Genomic DNA, 18,179 nt, shown 5'->3' with positions numbered 1-18,179 from the left:
CACCTCTCCATGGTTTCCATCATCAAACTTTTTCTACTGCATCATATATTCTCTCTATTATTCTTAAGGTAATCCATTTTTACCTTAGTTTTTAATACATTACAAACATTGCTCAAATCCTGCCAAAGTTTTTAGTTGTTTACAGTGTTATCTTAAGTAAATTGTCCATTTTTTCCCATTCCTTATTAAGTTTCTGTCTTCCTAGTTTCTGATTTTCCTGGTCATTTTCACCATTTTGGCGTAGTCCATCATCTTCATCAACCATTCGTCTCTGGGCGGGACTTTATCTTCCTCTCCTTATTTTTCTAAATGATCTATTAGTATGAGATGGATACCAAATGAGGTTCTTGATCTGATTGGTACATGGAGTTAAGAGCAAGTTCAGTGTGTGTGTGTGTGTGTGTGTGTGTGTGTGTGTACCAAACCAAAGTTGCCTTGTAATTTCCCAGAAGTCCCAGGTGGATAGCAATGGAGTACCATACCAAGAAAAGCGAGAGGCCCTGAAACACATTTGCAGCTGTGTCAAGAAACATAATGCAAAATCCGGTACTGGTCCCAACAGATGGCTATGGCCAACCAGGTTGCATTTCTGCCACAGATAGGAACACAGGAAGCCAGCTGCCTTTGGTCTATCATGCTTAGCACTGTTGATTCCAACTGACAGTTGCTCTCAGGAGTCTTTTCCTAAGCCCTCCCTGAAGATGGCAGGGATGGGACCTGGGAATTTCTACATGTGAAGCGTGTTCTCCGCCACTGAGTGTAGCTCAGAGTGTAGCAACAGACCAGGGGGTAGATGTTGCGTTTTGTGTCATATGAATGATGACAGATGCATCAGCAGCTGGCAGTCTTTTCCAAATTTGGGAGGAATTTTTGCAGTGGGAAAGATCTTTGAGGTTAATCTGCTAGGTGCTTTGGGTTGGCTGATTCATTCATCTTTTAAAATGAAAATCTGTAGATGCTGACTTGCTTTTATAAATCCTTTTTGCTGCGAAGATTCATTGCTGATTTTATTGTCACTGATATTTTTAGTGTTTTAATATATTTTTCTAAGCTTCCCTATAAGACTTTCTGAAAGGTAAAGGAATATATCAGTAACATAACTAAATAAAGATTGGTCTGATTTGCATTATAAAATCCACTGAACATTTGTTTGGCCAAACTGTTGGTGTTGTATGTGCTACCAAGCCTTAAATAACTGGGGACCCAGTTATCTGAAAGAGCAACACTTGCCATATCAGCCTGCCCATGCATTGAGATCTGCAAGAGAGTCTTTCTTGCCATCCCACTGCCAGGGAAAACCTACAGTATGATGACAGAGAATATAGTCTTTTTTTTGGAGTTGTGGAATTCCCTTGTCCTTGAGATATTGCTGGTGCTGACATTATTTGGCTGGGGTTTTTTTTTGGGGGGGGGGGTACTACCTTTGCCCAGGCTTTTGTGGAGAGCTGATGAGACGTTTCAGTTGTATATTAATGCTTGCTGCTATATTACTGTATTGTTATTGTGTGTATTTCATCTGATGTTTTAATTCTTCAGATCCATATTGATGTTTCAGATTTATAGCACAAAATTCACAGAAAATATGTGGGACAAAGAAAATCTGTTGCAGAAAGCACCCTAATATTTGTTGGTGGAGAAAGATGACCTTGCTTAATGCAATAACAGTTATGCATACATTCAAATCATGTATGCATCATATACACAATTTTTAAAGCTTTTTGCATTACAGTAGCACCTAGCAAAAACAAGCAAACAAACTCATATGCACACACACACACACACCAACAGTGGCAGTGATGTAATTGTCCATTGTAATTTTCCCCACTGAAATCAACTCAGCTTCACAGTGTTTAACTGCAGCTGGACTACATCAAATACCTTTAACAGGTAGCAACATAATTGTGCAAACATGCATTGCTTTGGAAGGCAAGTCAGTCTGAGAATATTTAAGCCCCCCCCCACCTGCAAAGGTTCTCTCCCTCAAAATGCCATGTGATCGCCTGAACTAGGGCAAAAGTCTTAGCAGTCAGCTATGAGTCTTGCAGTGCCCTCCTGCAGCAGGAACTCAGGGCTGATATCGCCTCCTGCATTCTGTCCCCATGGAAGCAATCTAAAGCGTTGTTTTTAAATTGAAAGGATTCCTGGCCCATGTTTATGTTGAGCTTCTTCATCAACACCTCAGTTGCTAGTTGAAAGAAATGGCATTGAGTTCTCTGATGCAGAGATCAATGATAACAAACTTACCAAAGGTCCTAAATTTCTTAAAGATATGGTTATGTGCCCTCCGCCGCATGATGCAAGGAGACTGGGAGTACCGCCTCGCTGCATTTCTCCGAGCCCAGCATAGCACCCCCAGCACAACAACCAGCCGGAGCCCAGTGGAACTACTCATGGGCCGGCGTCTCACAACAAGACTGGGCCACCTTCACCCCAACAGGGCCCATGATGAGGCAGCAGTGGGGGAAGGTAGGAACCCCCGGACCTTCCAGCCCCACGCCCCAGTGTACGCAAAGAACTTCAGGGCAGGCCTGGCATGGGTACCCGCCACAGTCACCAGGGCAACTGGCCCCGTGTCATATGAGGTGCTAACGGAGGGGGGGGCAAGCCTGGCGCCGCCACTGCAATCAACTATGGCAACGACTCCCAGGGGGAAACTGCGAAGAGGGCTGGACAGAGGAATCCCAAGGGGATAGCAGAAGGGTGAGGCCCATAGAGCAGGAGGAACAGGTAAGGGAGGCAGAACTGGGAAGTCCGAGCAGCCACAGGAACCAGAATCACGACCGAGTGGACCAGCGGCACCCAACCCAATGGCCCCGTCACAGCTGGCACCCCCGGAACAAGAGCCAGAACCAGGAACCTCTACCGAGAGACACCCGAGACCACAACGCATACGTAGGCAACTGGGATACCTCAACAACTATGAATGCTCACCTTCTGGGTGCAATGGGAACTTAGAGGGGAGGGGTGTTATGTACTAAGTTTGGATGCTAGAACAATAGGCAAGTAGGATCCTAGAATGCAACAACTGATTGGCTTGCAGGAAAAGACCAATCAGGCTCCAGGAGGAAGTTAATCAGCCTATTAGGCTGGTAGGATCGTAGAATGCAACAACTGATTGGCCTGCAGGAAAAGACCAATCAGGCTCCAGGAGGGAAGCAGCATCAGCCAATCAGACGGGACTCATTGTATAAATAATGTATATAAAAGCCTGAGGTTTGGGGGGTTTACAAGCTGCAATAAAGAGCATGAAATCACTACAGGACTCCGAGTATATTTCAGATATACATCTGTAGGAATGGGCTTGTCAAACAAGGCTGTTTGTTATTTTAAGAACGCTGAGCCATGAATTGGGCAAATGCTATCAACAGACAGATATGGGAGGATTGGAATATACAATTGTAATTATATATCCTTTAAATACAGAATGCTTCTTTATGTCATTAAATTAATACAGAAAATGGACAGCCTTTCACTTCCATTGCCAGTACTTGTCTTCCCTCCCTCTCTCCACAGCTGTATACAAATCTCAGCCAATTTCCATTGCAAAAGTCAAAGACAAGTATTTTGTGGTGGGCTTGGAGGATTCCTGCTTGTTGCTACTCCCTAAATACTCAGTTACAAGATTTTAAACTGCAGATTGACTGTCACATGGACATTTTACATTTTGTTGGATGCAGTAGACAGCTATGGAGGTTGCCCCCAGATGAGGGTGACATCAGTTTCTCCAGCAGACAGTGACATCTGGCATACTTAACTCCTTCCCCTTTCTCCTTGTTAGCTTAGTTTTCTTCATGTTTCTCATACTTACTGGGGGAAAGGACTGCTGACTGTTGTGTTTTCAGACTGATTTACATTCCTCTGTGGCTTACAATTGCCAAATGTATAGTTAAAAGTTTAGAAATCAGCGTCTGTGTCAGAGGCTGGCAAATAAAAGCCTGAACTGATGAAATCAATAACTTACAGATGACCCCCAAAGCACATTCCATACCAAGAAGCCATGTTGTGGTGCGCCTCTTTTGCAGCCACAGTGAAATACCTCCTTAGCTTCAAGATGCAACACATCAGAATTACATTCACATATAAATGAGCCTTCACAGAGTGAATGCTTTCATTTTTTTCATCACCTCAGCCACAATGAAATGGATTCACACCCTCTGCTATGCTCTTAATCTGCTGTATATGCATGTATGTATCCTCACTTCAACAAGAATGCACTGAACTATGAACAGAAAACAGATTAAATGTACTTAAAGACACAAACACACAGCCTCTGTATAAATGGAACAGAAAATTGGTCTGTTGGTTGGGATATCAAGTCAAATTATCACCCAAGAGAATTCTGGCAACACCCCCTCCATCATAGTGCCGTGGGTTCTCAGGAGACCCCTATTTCCTCACAGAATTACAATTACCAGAGTTTTCTGGAAAGAGGGATTTATTTCTAAACCACTCTGGAAATTGTAGCTCTGTGAGGGGAATAGGGGTCTCTTAACAACTCTCAGCACCCTTAACAAACCACTGTTCCCAGGATTCTTTGGTGGAATCCATGACTCAAAGTTGTATAATGGTGCTCTAAATGTTTGGTGCAGATGTGGCCCTTGTATGTGTCAACACGGACCAGGTCTATCAGCTGCTCAGGAGGAGGAACACCCAGCCCAGAAACTGACTGTGGAATCTAGTGATGCAATACCTCTCATTTTTTCAATTTCTGATACTATCTGTTTTTGGCACACCTAAAGGTAAAGGTAAAGGGACCCCTGACCATTACGTCCAGTCGTGGCTGACTCTGGGGTTGCGGCGCTCATCTCGCTTTATTGGCTGAGGGAGCTGACGTACAGCTTCCGGGTCATGTGGCCAGCATGACTAAGCCGCTTCTGGCGAACCAGAGCAGCGCACGGAAACGCCATTTACCTTCCCGCCAGAGCGGTACCTATTTATCTACTTGAACTTTGACATGCTTTCGAACCACCGACCTTCTGATCAGCAAGTCCTAGGCTCTGTGGTTTAACCCACAGCGCCACCCGCATCCCTATAGGCACCTAATAATAATAATAATAATAATAATAATTTATTATTTATACCCCGCCCATCTGGCTGGGTTTCCCCAGCCACTCTGGGCGGCTTCCAAAAGAATATTAAAATACTATGATACATCAAACATTAAAAGCTTCCCTAAACAGGGCTGCCTTCAGATGTCTTCTAAAAGTCTGGTAGTTGTTGTTCTCTTTGACATCTGGTGGGAGGGCGTTCCACAGGGAGGGCGCCACTACCGAGAAGGCCCTCTGCCTGGTTCCCTGTAACTTGGCTTCTCGCAGTGAGGGAACCGCCAGAAGGCCCTCGGTGCTGGACCTCAGTGTCCGGGTAGAACGATGGAGGTGGAGACGCTCCTTCAGGTATACTGGACCGAGGCCGTTTAGGGCTTTAAAGGTCAGCACCAACACTTTGAATTGTGCTCGGAAACGTACTGGGAGCCAATGTAGGTCTTTCAAGACCGGTGTTATATGGTCTCGGCGGCTGTTCCCAGTCACCAGTCTGGCTGCTGCATTCTGGATTAGTTGTAGTTTCCGGGTCACCTTCAAAGGTAGCCCCACGTAGAGCGCATTGCAGTAGTCCAAGCGGGAGATAACCAGAGCATGCACCACTCTGGCGAGGCAGTCCGCGGGCAGATAGGGTCTCAACCTACGTACCAGATGGAGCTGGTACACAGCTGCCCTGGACACGGATTTAACCTGTGCCTCCATGGACAGCTGTGAGTCCAAAATGACTCCCAGGCTGCGCACCTGGTCCTTCAGGGGCACGGTTACCCCATTCAGGACCAGGGAATCCCCCACACCTGCCCGCCTCCTGTCCCCCAGAAACAGTACTTCTGTCTTGTCAGGATTCAACCTCAATCTGTTTGCCGCCATCCATCCTCCAACCGCCTCCAGACACTCACACAGGACCTTCACCGCCTTCACTGGTTCTGATTTAAAGGAGAGGTAGAGCTGGGTGTCATCTGCATACTGATGAACACCCAGTCCAAACCCCCTGATGATCTCTCCCAGCGGCTTCATATAGATATTAAAAAGCATGGGGGAGAGGACAGAACCCTGAGGCACCCCACAAGTGAGAGCCCAAGGGTCTGAACACTCATCCCCCACCACCACTTTCTGAACACGGCCCAGGAGGAAGGAGCGGAACCACTGTATGACAGTGCCCCCAGCTCCCAGCCCCTCAAGACGGTCCAGAAGGATGTTATGGTCGATGGTATCAAACGCCGCTGAGAGATCCAGCAGAACTAGGAAACAGCTCTCACCTTTGTCCCTAGCCCGCCGGATATTTACTCTGAATAAAATGATTTATATACAGAAGTTAAAGTAGTAAGATCAATCACTTTACCAAATCACATTTTATTATCTTACAGTTTGCCATGAGTTAACAGTGTATTATAATTATCCATTCCCTCATATAACTTGAGACTTTCCACTGTTTTCTATATAAAATTAATTAATAAATGCATTCCCCGACCCTTCTAAAAAAAGGTCTCCCACTGGTCTCAAAAATATTACAATAGCAGCTCACAAGAATGAAATAAAATATCTTAAGTGGGCATATTATACATAGTCCAACTTTCCAGAGTGAAAAGTACATAAAATAAAGCTCTCAGTAGCCATCTACTTTTACTTTATTATTTTTAAGATAGCAATGGACAATAAACTCCAATAAATAAGAGATGCTATTAAGAGATTTCCACATTGTTGCTCTGCTTGATTTACCTGGTAGCCACTGATGGACATCCAATTTTTTGATGAACCCTTTCCAGCCCCCCTTTTGTTTCTTTTCATGATCTGAATTGTCTGGCTCAACTTACTTTTGCATGGTATTAAATAAGACATGCCAGATTAGTGGTTTCAATAGTGGTGGAAAGAACTTCCAATTGACTTAAACACAAACCAGATCATTTGGAACAAGTGTTTTTTGGCTGCTGGGATTCTAAATTGCAGATGAGTTTTGGCCCAAGTAGCCTAGGGATGGGCTGAACCATGGAGTTTGATACTAAAAAAGCGTGGGCAGCCTTGGACTTTCCATTAAGAAACTTGCTCAAACTTTCATCTCCATTCCTCATTCCTAGTTCTGCCAACAAATGACATCTTAGGATGTCAGCTTGAAGATATACGATGCAGAAATCATGGTGAAGCTAAATATGGGTCTGGCAGTGCCTGGATGGGAGACCATCTGGAATCCTTATGTATGTTTACATTCAGGTATAAAATCCATAATGGAAGAAAAGCAGAATATAAATGCAACAAATTAATTAATAATGAAACCCATGCTTGATGTGACCTACAACATCCTACTGGGCTGAACTAACGAGATTCTGTAGACCTGATTTTTCCCCAGTTGGGTTTTGCTATGGGATACACATATATTTACGCTTAAATTTCACATTGAGGGTAATTTGGGACAGTTATAACTCTGAATTCACTTCTGACTGAAAGCCGCAATAAACGCTGCTGAGTCTTAGGACTTGATTAGTTTTTGACTTCCACTATCCAACAAACATCAGTGTCCTTACTCATTTCACCCAGGAAATACAAACCAATTTATCCTTAGCTGGGTGCCTTAGTACATTACTGCTCCTAATGTTATTATTTTAAAAGCATTTTTATCCATTTTTATTGATCCTTGGCTGGCTTCAGAATTTGTACAAAATCTAACAACAATGAGCAGATATGAAATACAAGTTGGCCAGTGAGATATACAGAACTATACATTCTGAGAAAGATTTCTCTTGTGGCAATCTTATTCCAAATATTCCAGTTAGAAGCCACCCCTGACAGGTAATAAAACTCTTGGTACAAAGTTAAGGTAGTGCCCAATGCAGCCTACAGCTTTTTTTTTTTAAAAAAAATGCTTTCCATACATAGAATTTGACTGAAATTAATCCACAGGTTCAGTGGTTCCCATAATCTTTAATGGTGGAAATTACTGAGATGCTAATTCCAAGAATCCATCCATAGCTCAGTGGCTGGTAGAGCATTTGCTTTGGATTCACAAAGTCCCAGGTACTATCCCAAATATATCCAGGTAGGGCTGGGGGAGTCTGAATCCCTGCAGAGCAGCTACCAGTCAGTTTAGACAGTATTGGTCTAGAATGAGCAAAGATCTGACTCAGTCTAAGGCACCTTCTTATATACCTTCTATCTATGTATGAATCCAAAGCCACTAATGCATGCATTCAAGTATAATCATGCATGATCACCAGAGATCCTTACCCCTAAAATATCGTTTTACAAGGCAGGAAGTGGTATATCAGAATTGAAAACTCAAGAAATCGTCACATGGAGCATCCGCTAACAGTTGAGTTCCTAGTCCAAAGGGGAGCCCCTTGTTCACCTCCGTCACACATTTTGCTGTGGCCTGTGTAACCCACACAGATACCCCACTGGCACACAAAGCATAAAATCCACCTTGTTCTCTACTACTCAGTTTGACATGATAACATTCCACAACACATATCCTCCGCAGCTGGCCAGCTGAAGCATGCAGTTTTGACAGTGTTGGGAAATGCGTCCAATGGATTTAAACAGAAACCAGACCATTTGGAACCAGCGCTCCTTGGCTGAACGAAGAGCAACACAACTGGTCACATCCAACCCTATTGAATCATTTTGGATGAGTGTCACTGCACATCTGTGAACGCCACCAAGTCTTTTCCAAGAGGAGAAAGTAGAAGAAGTTATTATCATTGCCTTCTATTCTTCTTGATGTCACACTGCTGCTCAGTTCCATTTCACCTGGGCCCGTGGTTCCCAACGTGGGGCACACACACCACAGGGGGGCAATTTAATTTTTAAGGGGAGGCAATTTGAGAATTAGTTATTAACAGTTAATGGCCTTTTAGGCTTCCTCCACATGAATAGGAGTTCACTTTTTTGAATAATAAGAATTATATGTCACAGGTTGGGGGGGCATCAGGCTTTCAGAGATGCTTAGGTGGGGCATGGCCAAAAAACAGGTTGGGAACCACTGACCAAAGAGCAGAAGAACTGCTCACACATTTCTGGCCCAGGGCCAGCTGCATGCTACTTGAGATCTCCCATCATATTTGATCTCCTAAAACAAAACTGTGTGGCCTTCCAGATGTTGTGGGACTACAGCTTTCATTATCCCTGATCATTGGCCATGTTGGCTGGGGTCATGGGAGCTGGAGATCAACAATTTCTGGAGGGGCACAGGTTTCCCACCTCAGTCCTACAAGCAGCTCTCTGCGTGATAGAAATTTGGGTTGCAGCAAGCTTTACCCATTGCCCCTGCAGCAGTTCTCCAATGCAAATCTCTCCCGGAAATGCTATAAGCAAGGGAGGGGAAAGACACAGGCACAGTACAGGCCATTCACATCACATGCAGTTTGACCTTAGGTCTGCCATGCGAATTGGCAGGCTAAACATTTTTCTCCCTTACTAGGGTGGAGGACTCCCACTGGGAGGATCTGCTGGCAGACCCACCTTCTCTGTCAGCAGGTCTCATGTTCTGGTCTTCTCTGACCAGACACTGCAAGGAGCATCTCATGAAACTGCTGAAATGAGGAAGTTGCCTTCCCATGACCACCCCCCAACTTAGAAGCACTCAATTTCAGCTTTCACCGGGATCATCCCTGGAACTTCTCCCCTGCAAAATAGCAAATGTGACTGAACCTTGTAAGATCTTGATGGCAATCCACATTCCAAAGGCAGCAGGGCTTGGCTACTTGTTCTCCCAATTCTCCCCATACAAAAACCAATGCTACCATATCAGAATAATTTTAAGACTCACCCCAGCCTTTGGTTTAGCTCCAGAACCAGTCATTGGTGTGGAAAATGCTCGATCAGCAACATAGGGCGGTGGAAGAGGTGGAGAGGGTGGGGGTGGTATGTTTGCTTGCTGGTGGCTCAGAATAGCAATGTCCACTCTAGAATCAGGATGCAATTCCAAATCCTTTTTAAAGAAAAGAAGGACAAATCTCTTTAAGGGATGTGCATATTCCTTAGGTGGCTACCATTCTATTACCTACAGGAAATACATTAAATCACACATTGGTGTTGTTGTTTATAAAAAAGTTTGCAACTTTCTCTACATTCCTATACATTCTTGTTCTAAGAAATAATGATGATCTAATCACTGCTGTTCCCTGACACTTTAATATACCTTGAGATCAAAGCTGCAACACCCTAAAGGGGTGTTTTGTGTTTTTTATAAAAAAAATCCTTTGTTTAGGAGCCAGGTTTTTTCAGAAGTCTGGCATGTTTTCTCCTTGTATTTCCTGTACACCTCAGATTATGTCCGCACCTTTGTCTCTGGAAGCATCTGATACCTCTAGCACCATGTGGAAATTGTTATGCAGCTGGAGTGATATCATCATTTGAACCCTTGTGCAGGTGAAACCTCTTGTGGTTTCTTAAAACTTACAGTGTAAACAAAAACTTGGTAACATCCATGTCTAGCGATAGGGGAATCCATCAATTTTAGTTTATCTCAATTTTTATTTTTTCCACTCTTAAGTTCAGTTCCTCACATTTCTCCATCAGTCTGCTTAAAAAAAATAAAATGTCCTTATGAAATCCCAACAGCTTTTTAGTGCATATTTCTTCTAATTCCCCTAAAATTGCCTCTGTACACACTTTTGCCTAACAGACACATTGTTGCAAAGCAGTTTTCCTTTATAAAATGCATTTTGAGTACATTGCTTTCACTAATAAATACACACTTTGCCCTATGCCCCTTTCTACAAGTTACTTGACTGGAGAACTGTATTGCAAAATTCAGACAAGTGTGAATTTCAAAGGGTATCTGTGTTTCGGTTTGCATATTGTTTCAGAAATTGTGAATCAGGTAGGTTCACTAATTAATGCAGACCGAATCAAATTTCCCTCCCACCCCTATGCATGTCTCAATGCTTCAAACTCTTTGTAATATTTGCAACGGGGCTGAGGAATGTGTGGACTCAAACTTCCATCAGCCCCGGATATCATGACCAATGATCAGGGATGGGGGGAGTTGTAGTCCAATAACACCTGGAAGGCCACAGATTCCCCATCCTTGATTTACAGAGGAGGCCACAATTCAGTATGTAGTTATGCACAACAAATTCCTATGGAAAACAACTAAGCATATAAACTGCCTTTATATAATTCAGTGGTTGGTTGGTTGGTTGGTTTTTCATTTCCCACATTCAAAGAATCCTTTCCACATCAAGCGGTCCACCTAAGGACCTCTGCATGCTGAAATGATTTCAGCATGAAGTTTCCCTAGCACAATGGCCAGGCCTATTGCTCAGCATAAAGTGAGACTTCAGTCAACAACCTATCTGATTCTCGTTTATGAGCGCACATTAAGAGGACGATCAATAGATCTAGGCAAGATGTTTTTCAGCGAAGCTTGTCTATCACCTGTCTATTTTAAAGTTTTTATTGTTTTTATTTTGATTAATTTTATTATGTATTTTGTTTTTCGTACATTGTAACTTTGTGTTGTGAACTGCCCTGAGACATATGGATACAGGGCAGTATACAAATTAGTATAATATAAATATAATAATATAATGATATAATATACAATAATATTGCTACTAATATTCTTATTAAGGAGCCCCAGATAAGTCTGATGATGGGTCTATAAATGTAGCAGGAAGTGGTAGAATGGATTCTGCCACCTTAGACTGGAAATACGGATTTCATGTTTATTTTTTGACTGTTAACCCATTTTGAAAAAAAAGTGAGCAAAAAATCCTAGCACACGAGGAGGGCAAGTTTTAGCCCAACCCTCCCTAGTTTTCTACTTGCAAGGAATTTTCTGTCAATGGCATCATTTTTATTTTTTTAAAAAGGTGATTTCCACCTGCCGTCTGAAATGGCACAGTACATCTACCAACTTGTTCCCATCTCATTGCAATATATCTATATATAGCAGTGGCTTAGCAAATCTCATAAATTCAGTTACCACATGCCACTACTGTGATTTTGTTTTTTGAAAATCCAGCTTATTTCAGGGATAAACAAAATAAAGGGTAAAAATAACATGCAGGGCAGTCTCATACACATTTATTCAAAAGTCCCACTGAGTTCAATAAGGCTTACTCTTCATTAAGTGGGCATAAAAGGTAAAGGTAAAGGACCCCGTCAGATAAGTCCAGTCACGGACGACTCTGGGGTTGCGGCACTCATCTCGCTTTACTGGCCGAGGGAGCCAGCGTTTGTCCACAGACAGTTTTTCCAGGTCATGTGGCCAGCATGACTAAGCCGTTTCTGGCGAATCAGAGCAGCGCATGGAAACACCGTTTACCTTCCCGCCAGAGTGGTACCTATTTATCTACTTGCACTTTGATGTGCTTTTGAACTGCTAGGTGAGCAGGAGCAGGGACCGAGCAACGGGAGCTCACTCCATCGCAGGGATTCGAACTGCCGACCTTCTGATCGACAAGTCCAAGAGGCTCTGTGGTTTAGACCACAGTGCCACCCACGTCCCAAGTGGGCATTGGTTTGCAATTTTAGTGAACAACGCACAGCACAACACAACACTATATTTTCCATACCAGAATCACTGAAATGAAGGGGAGTTGTAAAAAAAAAAAAAAAAGAGGACTTTGTCCCTAAAAGTGCATGTGTCTCTGTGTGTATTGCCAGAATAGTGTTTTACCTCATCCTTTCCAATATCACAACATAAAACTATCTAAAAAAAGACAAACAATGCTTTGTTGTCAGAATATTATTTTAACCGAGGCAGAATTTGTAAGCAGCCCATAAATGCCTCCTTGCCTGGGGCGCTGGGTCTTACCGAAATGTGGACCCAATAAAAAACACAACATTTCAGCACTTTCTCTTGCAAATTCAGCACCCATTGCATCAGCCCATTGTGCTGGCACGACTCTAACCCCAGTCTGATTGCCTTTAAAAAACACACAGAGAAGCTTGGCAGGGGACAGGGGAGTCCAATATCTTTTGAATTTTGTACCCTTCACTTGCTTTGGTTTTAGTAGTTCTTATAACTCTCCCAGAGTGGAGAGAGGCCAAGAAGGAATAAATGAGTAGCTGGAGGCTAGGAAATGGAACATTACACAGACACACACAAACACACATACATACACACCTTTTATTTTTTTTATAAAGGAGAAATTACATGTGCTGAAACAGAAAGACCAAAAAGAGTAGGAAAAAGAGGGAGAGGCTGCACACACATTTAAAATACATTTGAAGCACACCCCTCTCTCAGGAATCCTGGGAACTGTGCTTTGTTAAGGGTGCTGGGAATTATAGCTCTGTGAGGGATCTGCTACAGTTCCCATGTTTCTTTGCTGGCAGGGATGTGCTTTACATGCACTTTGAGTGCATGGTGTGTACACATTCAGGGGAAGGGTGAGGAAGAAGCAGCAGAGGTAAATATGCAACTGGGATAAAAGATAAGTAAACAAGCAAGCTCACAGGTATGTGCCTCCGTGTGTGTGTCAGCGTGCTGGAAGGCGAGGATGCTGAACCGAGAGCGTTCTCAATATCCTGATCTAGCTGGTCCAGTTTAAGAATGAGTAGCACCATGGAGTCCAATCGCGAGTGATCTTCTCTCACTTCCTGGGGATTAGAACATGCAATTACAGAATCTGAAAGGGCACTTCTGGGAAAGAATAAAAAACTCTCTGTTCCCTAATTTAACAAAACAGCATTCAATAATAGGCAGCAAACACACATTTGCAGTGGGGGGGGGATGGGTGGAGAAAACCACAACACACTGTTTTCTCTCTTCAATGGGTTGTTCACTGTGAAGGCTCGACTTACTGACTGAGAAGAATATTGCATGCATCTTAAATACCTTTCTGCTCGAAAACTGTGTAAATGGAAAAAGGGCATTGTTTTAAGTGCTATCGGACGGGGGGGGGGGAATGGAATGACTGTCCTGAGTCCCCCTAGCCCAGCAAAGGAAGGCACATGCCTGATAGTAATTAATTGTTGTCAAAAGTGCAAACTTACAGCCACTCCTAAGATGTCCTGCATACACACACGTTTCTAATGTCTACACACTGCAGCCATTTTCTCAAGGTTCCCCCTAAACTCTGGAACAAGTGCTAGAGACAACGACATGGTTTTCCCCACCCCCGGTCTCAAGAGTTTCACTATAGGGTGGGTGCAGAGTTTCTCCTGACACAGAAAGCAGGTGGTGGGGCCACTGTGGAAGGTGGCTGTGTGCCCTGTTTTACAGAAGACGGTTGTCTGTTTGAAGAACTCTCATAGGACAGTCTTCTGTTTGAATCTAGGGTGGCTCTGCTGTGGCGTAGGGTGAGACAGCCACCCCAGACAACAGACTTTGGGTATTCTTAAATATGACACGTTGCTAGCTATTCCTGTTTGTTACTGTTGTTATTATTCCTGCTGGGAAGAGATGGTTCTGAGAGTTGTTGTTTTGCCCCAGGTGCCAAAGTAACTTTTCATCTTCATTTGGGCTGGGGGCAGGCACCACCTGCTGCTCTACCAGAGGCAGAAAAATGCCCTGGGCTGGCCAGGATTTGAAGTTCTCCCTTTGAAAGTCTGTCTGGTCCACATCCACTTTCAATATACGCACCCATAAGATGGAAGACCAGGTTGTGGAGACCAGCCTATATACTGCAAGTTGACAAGTTACCTGGTCTGGTCCCTGTCTTCCCCATTATGATGAGGTGCATCTCTATACAACTTACAGTCCTTATATACATATTGGACAGGCACCAAACCAAGAGGGTGTGGTCTTGCATCAAATTGAGAGAGAGAGCACAACACCTCATCTTTAAAAGGTTGGCGGGTGGGGTGTGGAAACTTATTGGGACATATTTGTTGCTTCCATCCAGTTCAGAACTTCTTGACCTGTTCTTAAACTCCTGCACTATGGCTCCTGAACCTTGTGTCTGTTGCTGAACCTCTAACAGTATTCACTTGAATAATGATTTCTTTCTTACTTAAAAGTAAGAGCCTCTATTTGCATGTTTTGGGGTGGGAGCAGGGACAATTTGATGTAAATCTGTCTCCTCTTTTGCTCTCTTTTTGTGGTTGATGCATTTACTCTTTTTTGATTATGGGTAACATTTCTGATCATGGATAACGTTGTATAAAACTATCTGTGGATCAAATGACTTGGAAAAGGAAGAATATTTTATTCTAAATATTCATAAATAAAAACTGTTTTATGGATTTTTTGTTATAAAATTCTCTTTCCATTTCATGAACAGTACAAATCAAGGGCAGTTATGCACTGATATTTTTGTAATGAAACTTGATGTAAAAATATTAGATAGATAGATAGATAGATAGATTGTATCTGCATGTGTGCTAATAAAAATAAACTTGCAATATGCCAACTCTCTCCACGTCTTGCAGCCAGCAATGCTCCAGACCCACAAATTTTCATTGCAGGATTTGTGTCACAACTGTACAATTTTACTGTAATACCAAATTCTATTTTCACCATAATAAATACAGGCCATATTGTTTGCTATGCTATATGCATTCCTGCATATAGAACAGGAAACCTCACAGGCTTTCCCTCACATATTTTTCTATACATTCCATGTCTAGAGGAAAAAGGAAGTATACTCCCTTGGAAGAAGCAAAGCATTCTACTCAAAACATTTTGGTCTTATACCAAATACTCAGGAATTCCATATAGAAGCCTTGTATTTCTATGTGTGTGTCGGGCATGCATGCCCAAATGCTGGTGAGGTCCTGCCTCTCATGGTTGGAGCAGAGAGGCTAGATGAATATCAGTTAATTCTGTGGCTTCTCTCAGCCCACACTGAGAAAGTGCTGCAGATCTTGGAGGTGGACCGCTACACTGCACATTCCTCTCATGCATGCTTGCTCAGAAGTAAGTCTTGTGGTGACTTGACAAACACTGCCTCAGTCACAGTGAAGTTACACCATCCTTTGGAATTTGATTTCCAAAGCTTGCTCCCTCAAGACTGAGTCCCAGTCCTTTTGCTGATTGCCATAAGATGAACCAAATATCAAAACCCAGACTCTACTTGCAATGTACATTTTCAGATGGCAACATGCACACACAGAAGGACACGTCTGCTTTTCCAAGGTTTCCAAAATATGTAGAGAAGAGCTTTCCACATGTACAGCTTTTCAGTTATCAAAAGGAATGTGTGCAGGTTTGGGTAGACACTGTCTCCCCACCCCACAATGTGTTAATTGAATACATGCTGAATATCTGAAAATGGCTAATTATTGTTAGAATCAGGTGAATCCCAGGAAATTGTGCTCTAGTTTATGCATGTTTAAGGACATGGTTCTTCCCCTCCCAATGAACATGTAAAAGTGCTTCTCACTGATTTATTGTAGACATTCCTTGCCCACGAGTCATGATGATGATGATGATGATGATGATGATAATAATAATAATTTATTACTTATAAATTACTTATACCCCACCCATCTGGCTGGGCCTCCTTGGCCACTCTGGGCGGCTTCCAACAGGATATTAAAAACACAATAAAACATCAAACATTAAAAACTTCCCAAAACAGGGTTGCCTTCAGATGTCTTCTAAAAGTCAGATAGTTTTTTATTTCCTTGACATCTGATGGGAGGGCATTCCTCAGGGTGGGTGCCGCTACCAAGAAGGCCCTCTGCCTGGTTCCCTGTAACCTTACTTCTCGCAGTGAGGGAACCACCAGAAGGCCCTCGGAGCTGGACCTCAGTGTCCGAGCTGAACAATATGGGTGGAGACTGGGACGTTTAGGGCTTTAAAGGTTAGCACCAACACTTTGAATTGAATTGTGCTCAGAAATGTACTGGGAGCCCAGGTAGGTCTTTCATAACAGGTGTTATATGGTCTCGGCGGCTGCTCCCAGTCACCAGTCTAGCTACTGCATTCTGGATTAATTGTAGTTTCTGGGTCACTTTCAAAGGTAGCTCCATGTAGAGCAGTAGTCCAAGTGGGAGATAACTAGAGCATGCACCACTCTGGGAAGTGATAGTATGATGCCATACTACTGTTAGAATTCCTGCTCCGTGATTGCAGTCTTTCACATGATGGTGTATGTTTTGACTCCACAAAGTGGGAATGTTTGTGTTACTGTGTTCCATGAAGTGGGACTATTGTCCTATATTCATTCTCTTTGCTGTCTGATGGTAGAGAGAGAGCCATGTTGCAATGCTCCATGTGTGTTTATATGTAAATAAAGTAGATTAGCCAAAATGCTGAGTTGCTGAGGTCTGTTATGCTGAGGTCTGTTACGCAAGCTGCGAAGACTCTGCAGATCCCTAAGTGTGCCGATGTCTGTTGGCATTGGTTGCTGTGATGTTCGGGCAGAAGAAAGCTTTTGAAGCTCCCGAACGAACGACCAGGAGGGAGAGAACATGCCAGTCGGGCATGTGTCTCTGCCAGGGTCCTACTCGAGTGTAGGATGAACTCCTGACAACTACCAAGTGTGACTTGATCTCAGGGCTAGTCCTACCATCAGACATAGCCAAGCAGCCACCAGAGGCAGCAGTCTGCTGGGAAATAGCAAGGAGTTAGAACTGTGTGCGCCACAGCTATGATTATGCTGCATACCGGGGGAATGGAGCGGTGTGGACAAGTGTAACTGGGGTGTGGGTGGGCCTCACATTCTTTAAGATGCCCAAATGCTTCACATGGTGGCAGTGCAGTCTGCTGGCTGAAGCAGGCAGGGGCCAAGGAAGGGCTGAGTGCAAGACTATGGGGCACCTCTTCACATATGCAAGGCTGCGCACACAGGTGGGTGCTGCACATGTAGTATGGAAAAGACTGTGCTTTGAATTTGCTCATACTGAGGATGTGGACCAAGGCACTCAAAAATGTAGGTCTGCAATCACCAAGTCAAGTACATTGTGAAGTATTTTGGTTTTTATTTGACTATTACACCATGCCTTAAAACAAATCTTTTGCATTTATTACTTTTCCACACAGTATATTGCAGGGTTAAGCAGCTAGTAAATGTATTCATAAAAACCTAAGAATTATACCCATAAAAACGAAAGTATGCAGAAAATTTTGAGCAGGACACTGAAAGGGATATCATTCATCTGTGTTTATATTCTGTTCCTGTGTCGCCATAATCATGCAAAGGTCTTTGTCTCTTATGAATGTTCCTGAATGTGCCTTTTTTTGGTCCTCTGACCTGTTTGCAGCTTAAACTTGACATTTCCTCCCCCTTTCTCTAGCCACCCAACATTTCA

The 18,179-nt window shown here is 43.3% G+C and overlaps 1 protein-coding gene across 5 annotated transcripts in view; it reads right to left on the bottom strand.

Annotated features, from left to right (window-relative positions):
• The window catches only part of DLC1 (DLC1 Rho GTPase activating protein), a 254,741-nt gene that overhangs the window by 180,723 nt on the left and 55,839 nt on the right, over window positions 1–18,179 (bottom strand). For 4 of the 5 annotated variants that reach the window (XM_081019786.1, XM_081019789.1, XM_081019788.1 and 1 more), the window contains exons 3-4: window positions 13,437–13,580; window positions 9,796–9,957 (exon numbers count right to left, since the gene is read on the bottom strand). In XM_081019786.1, coding sequence (XP_080875912.1) covers window positions 9,796–9,957; window positions 13,437–13,580 — 306 coding nt within the window. The remainder of the gene's footprint in view (window positions 1–9,795; window positions 9,958–13,436; window positions 13,581–18,179) is intronic. The other variant, XM_081019790.1, reaches the window with a different exon arrangement.

The sequence above is a fragment of the Podarcis pityusensis genome (assembly GCF_964106645.2).
Source record: "Podarcis pityusensis genome assembly, chromosome: 9".
In the NCBI taxonomy this organism is placed as follows: domain Eukaryota; kingdom Metazoa; phylum Chordata; class Lepidosauria; order Squamata; family Lacertidae; genus Podarcis; species Podarcis pityusensis.
This window is presented reverse-complemented; position numbering and strand designations above follow the sequence as displayed.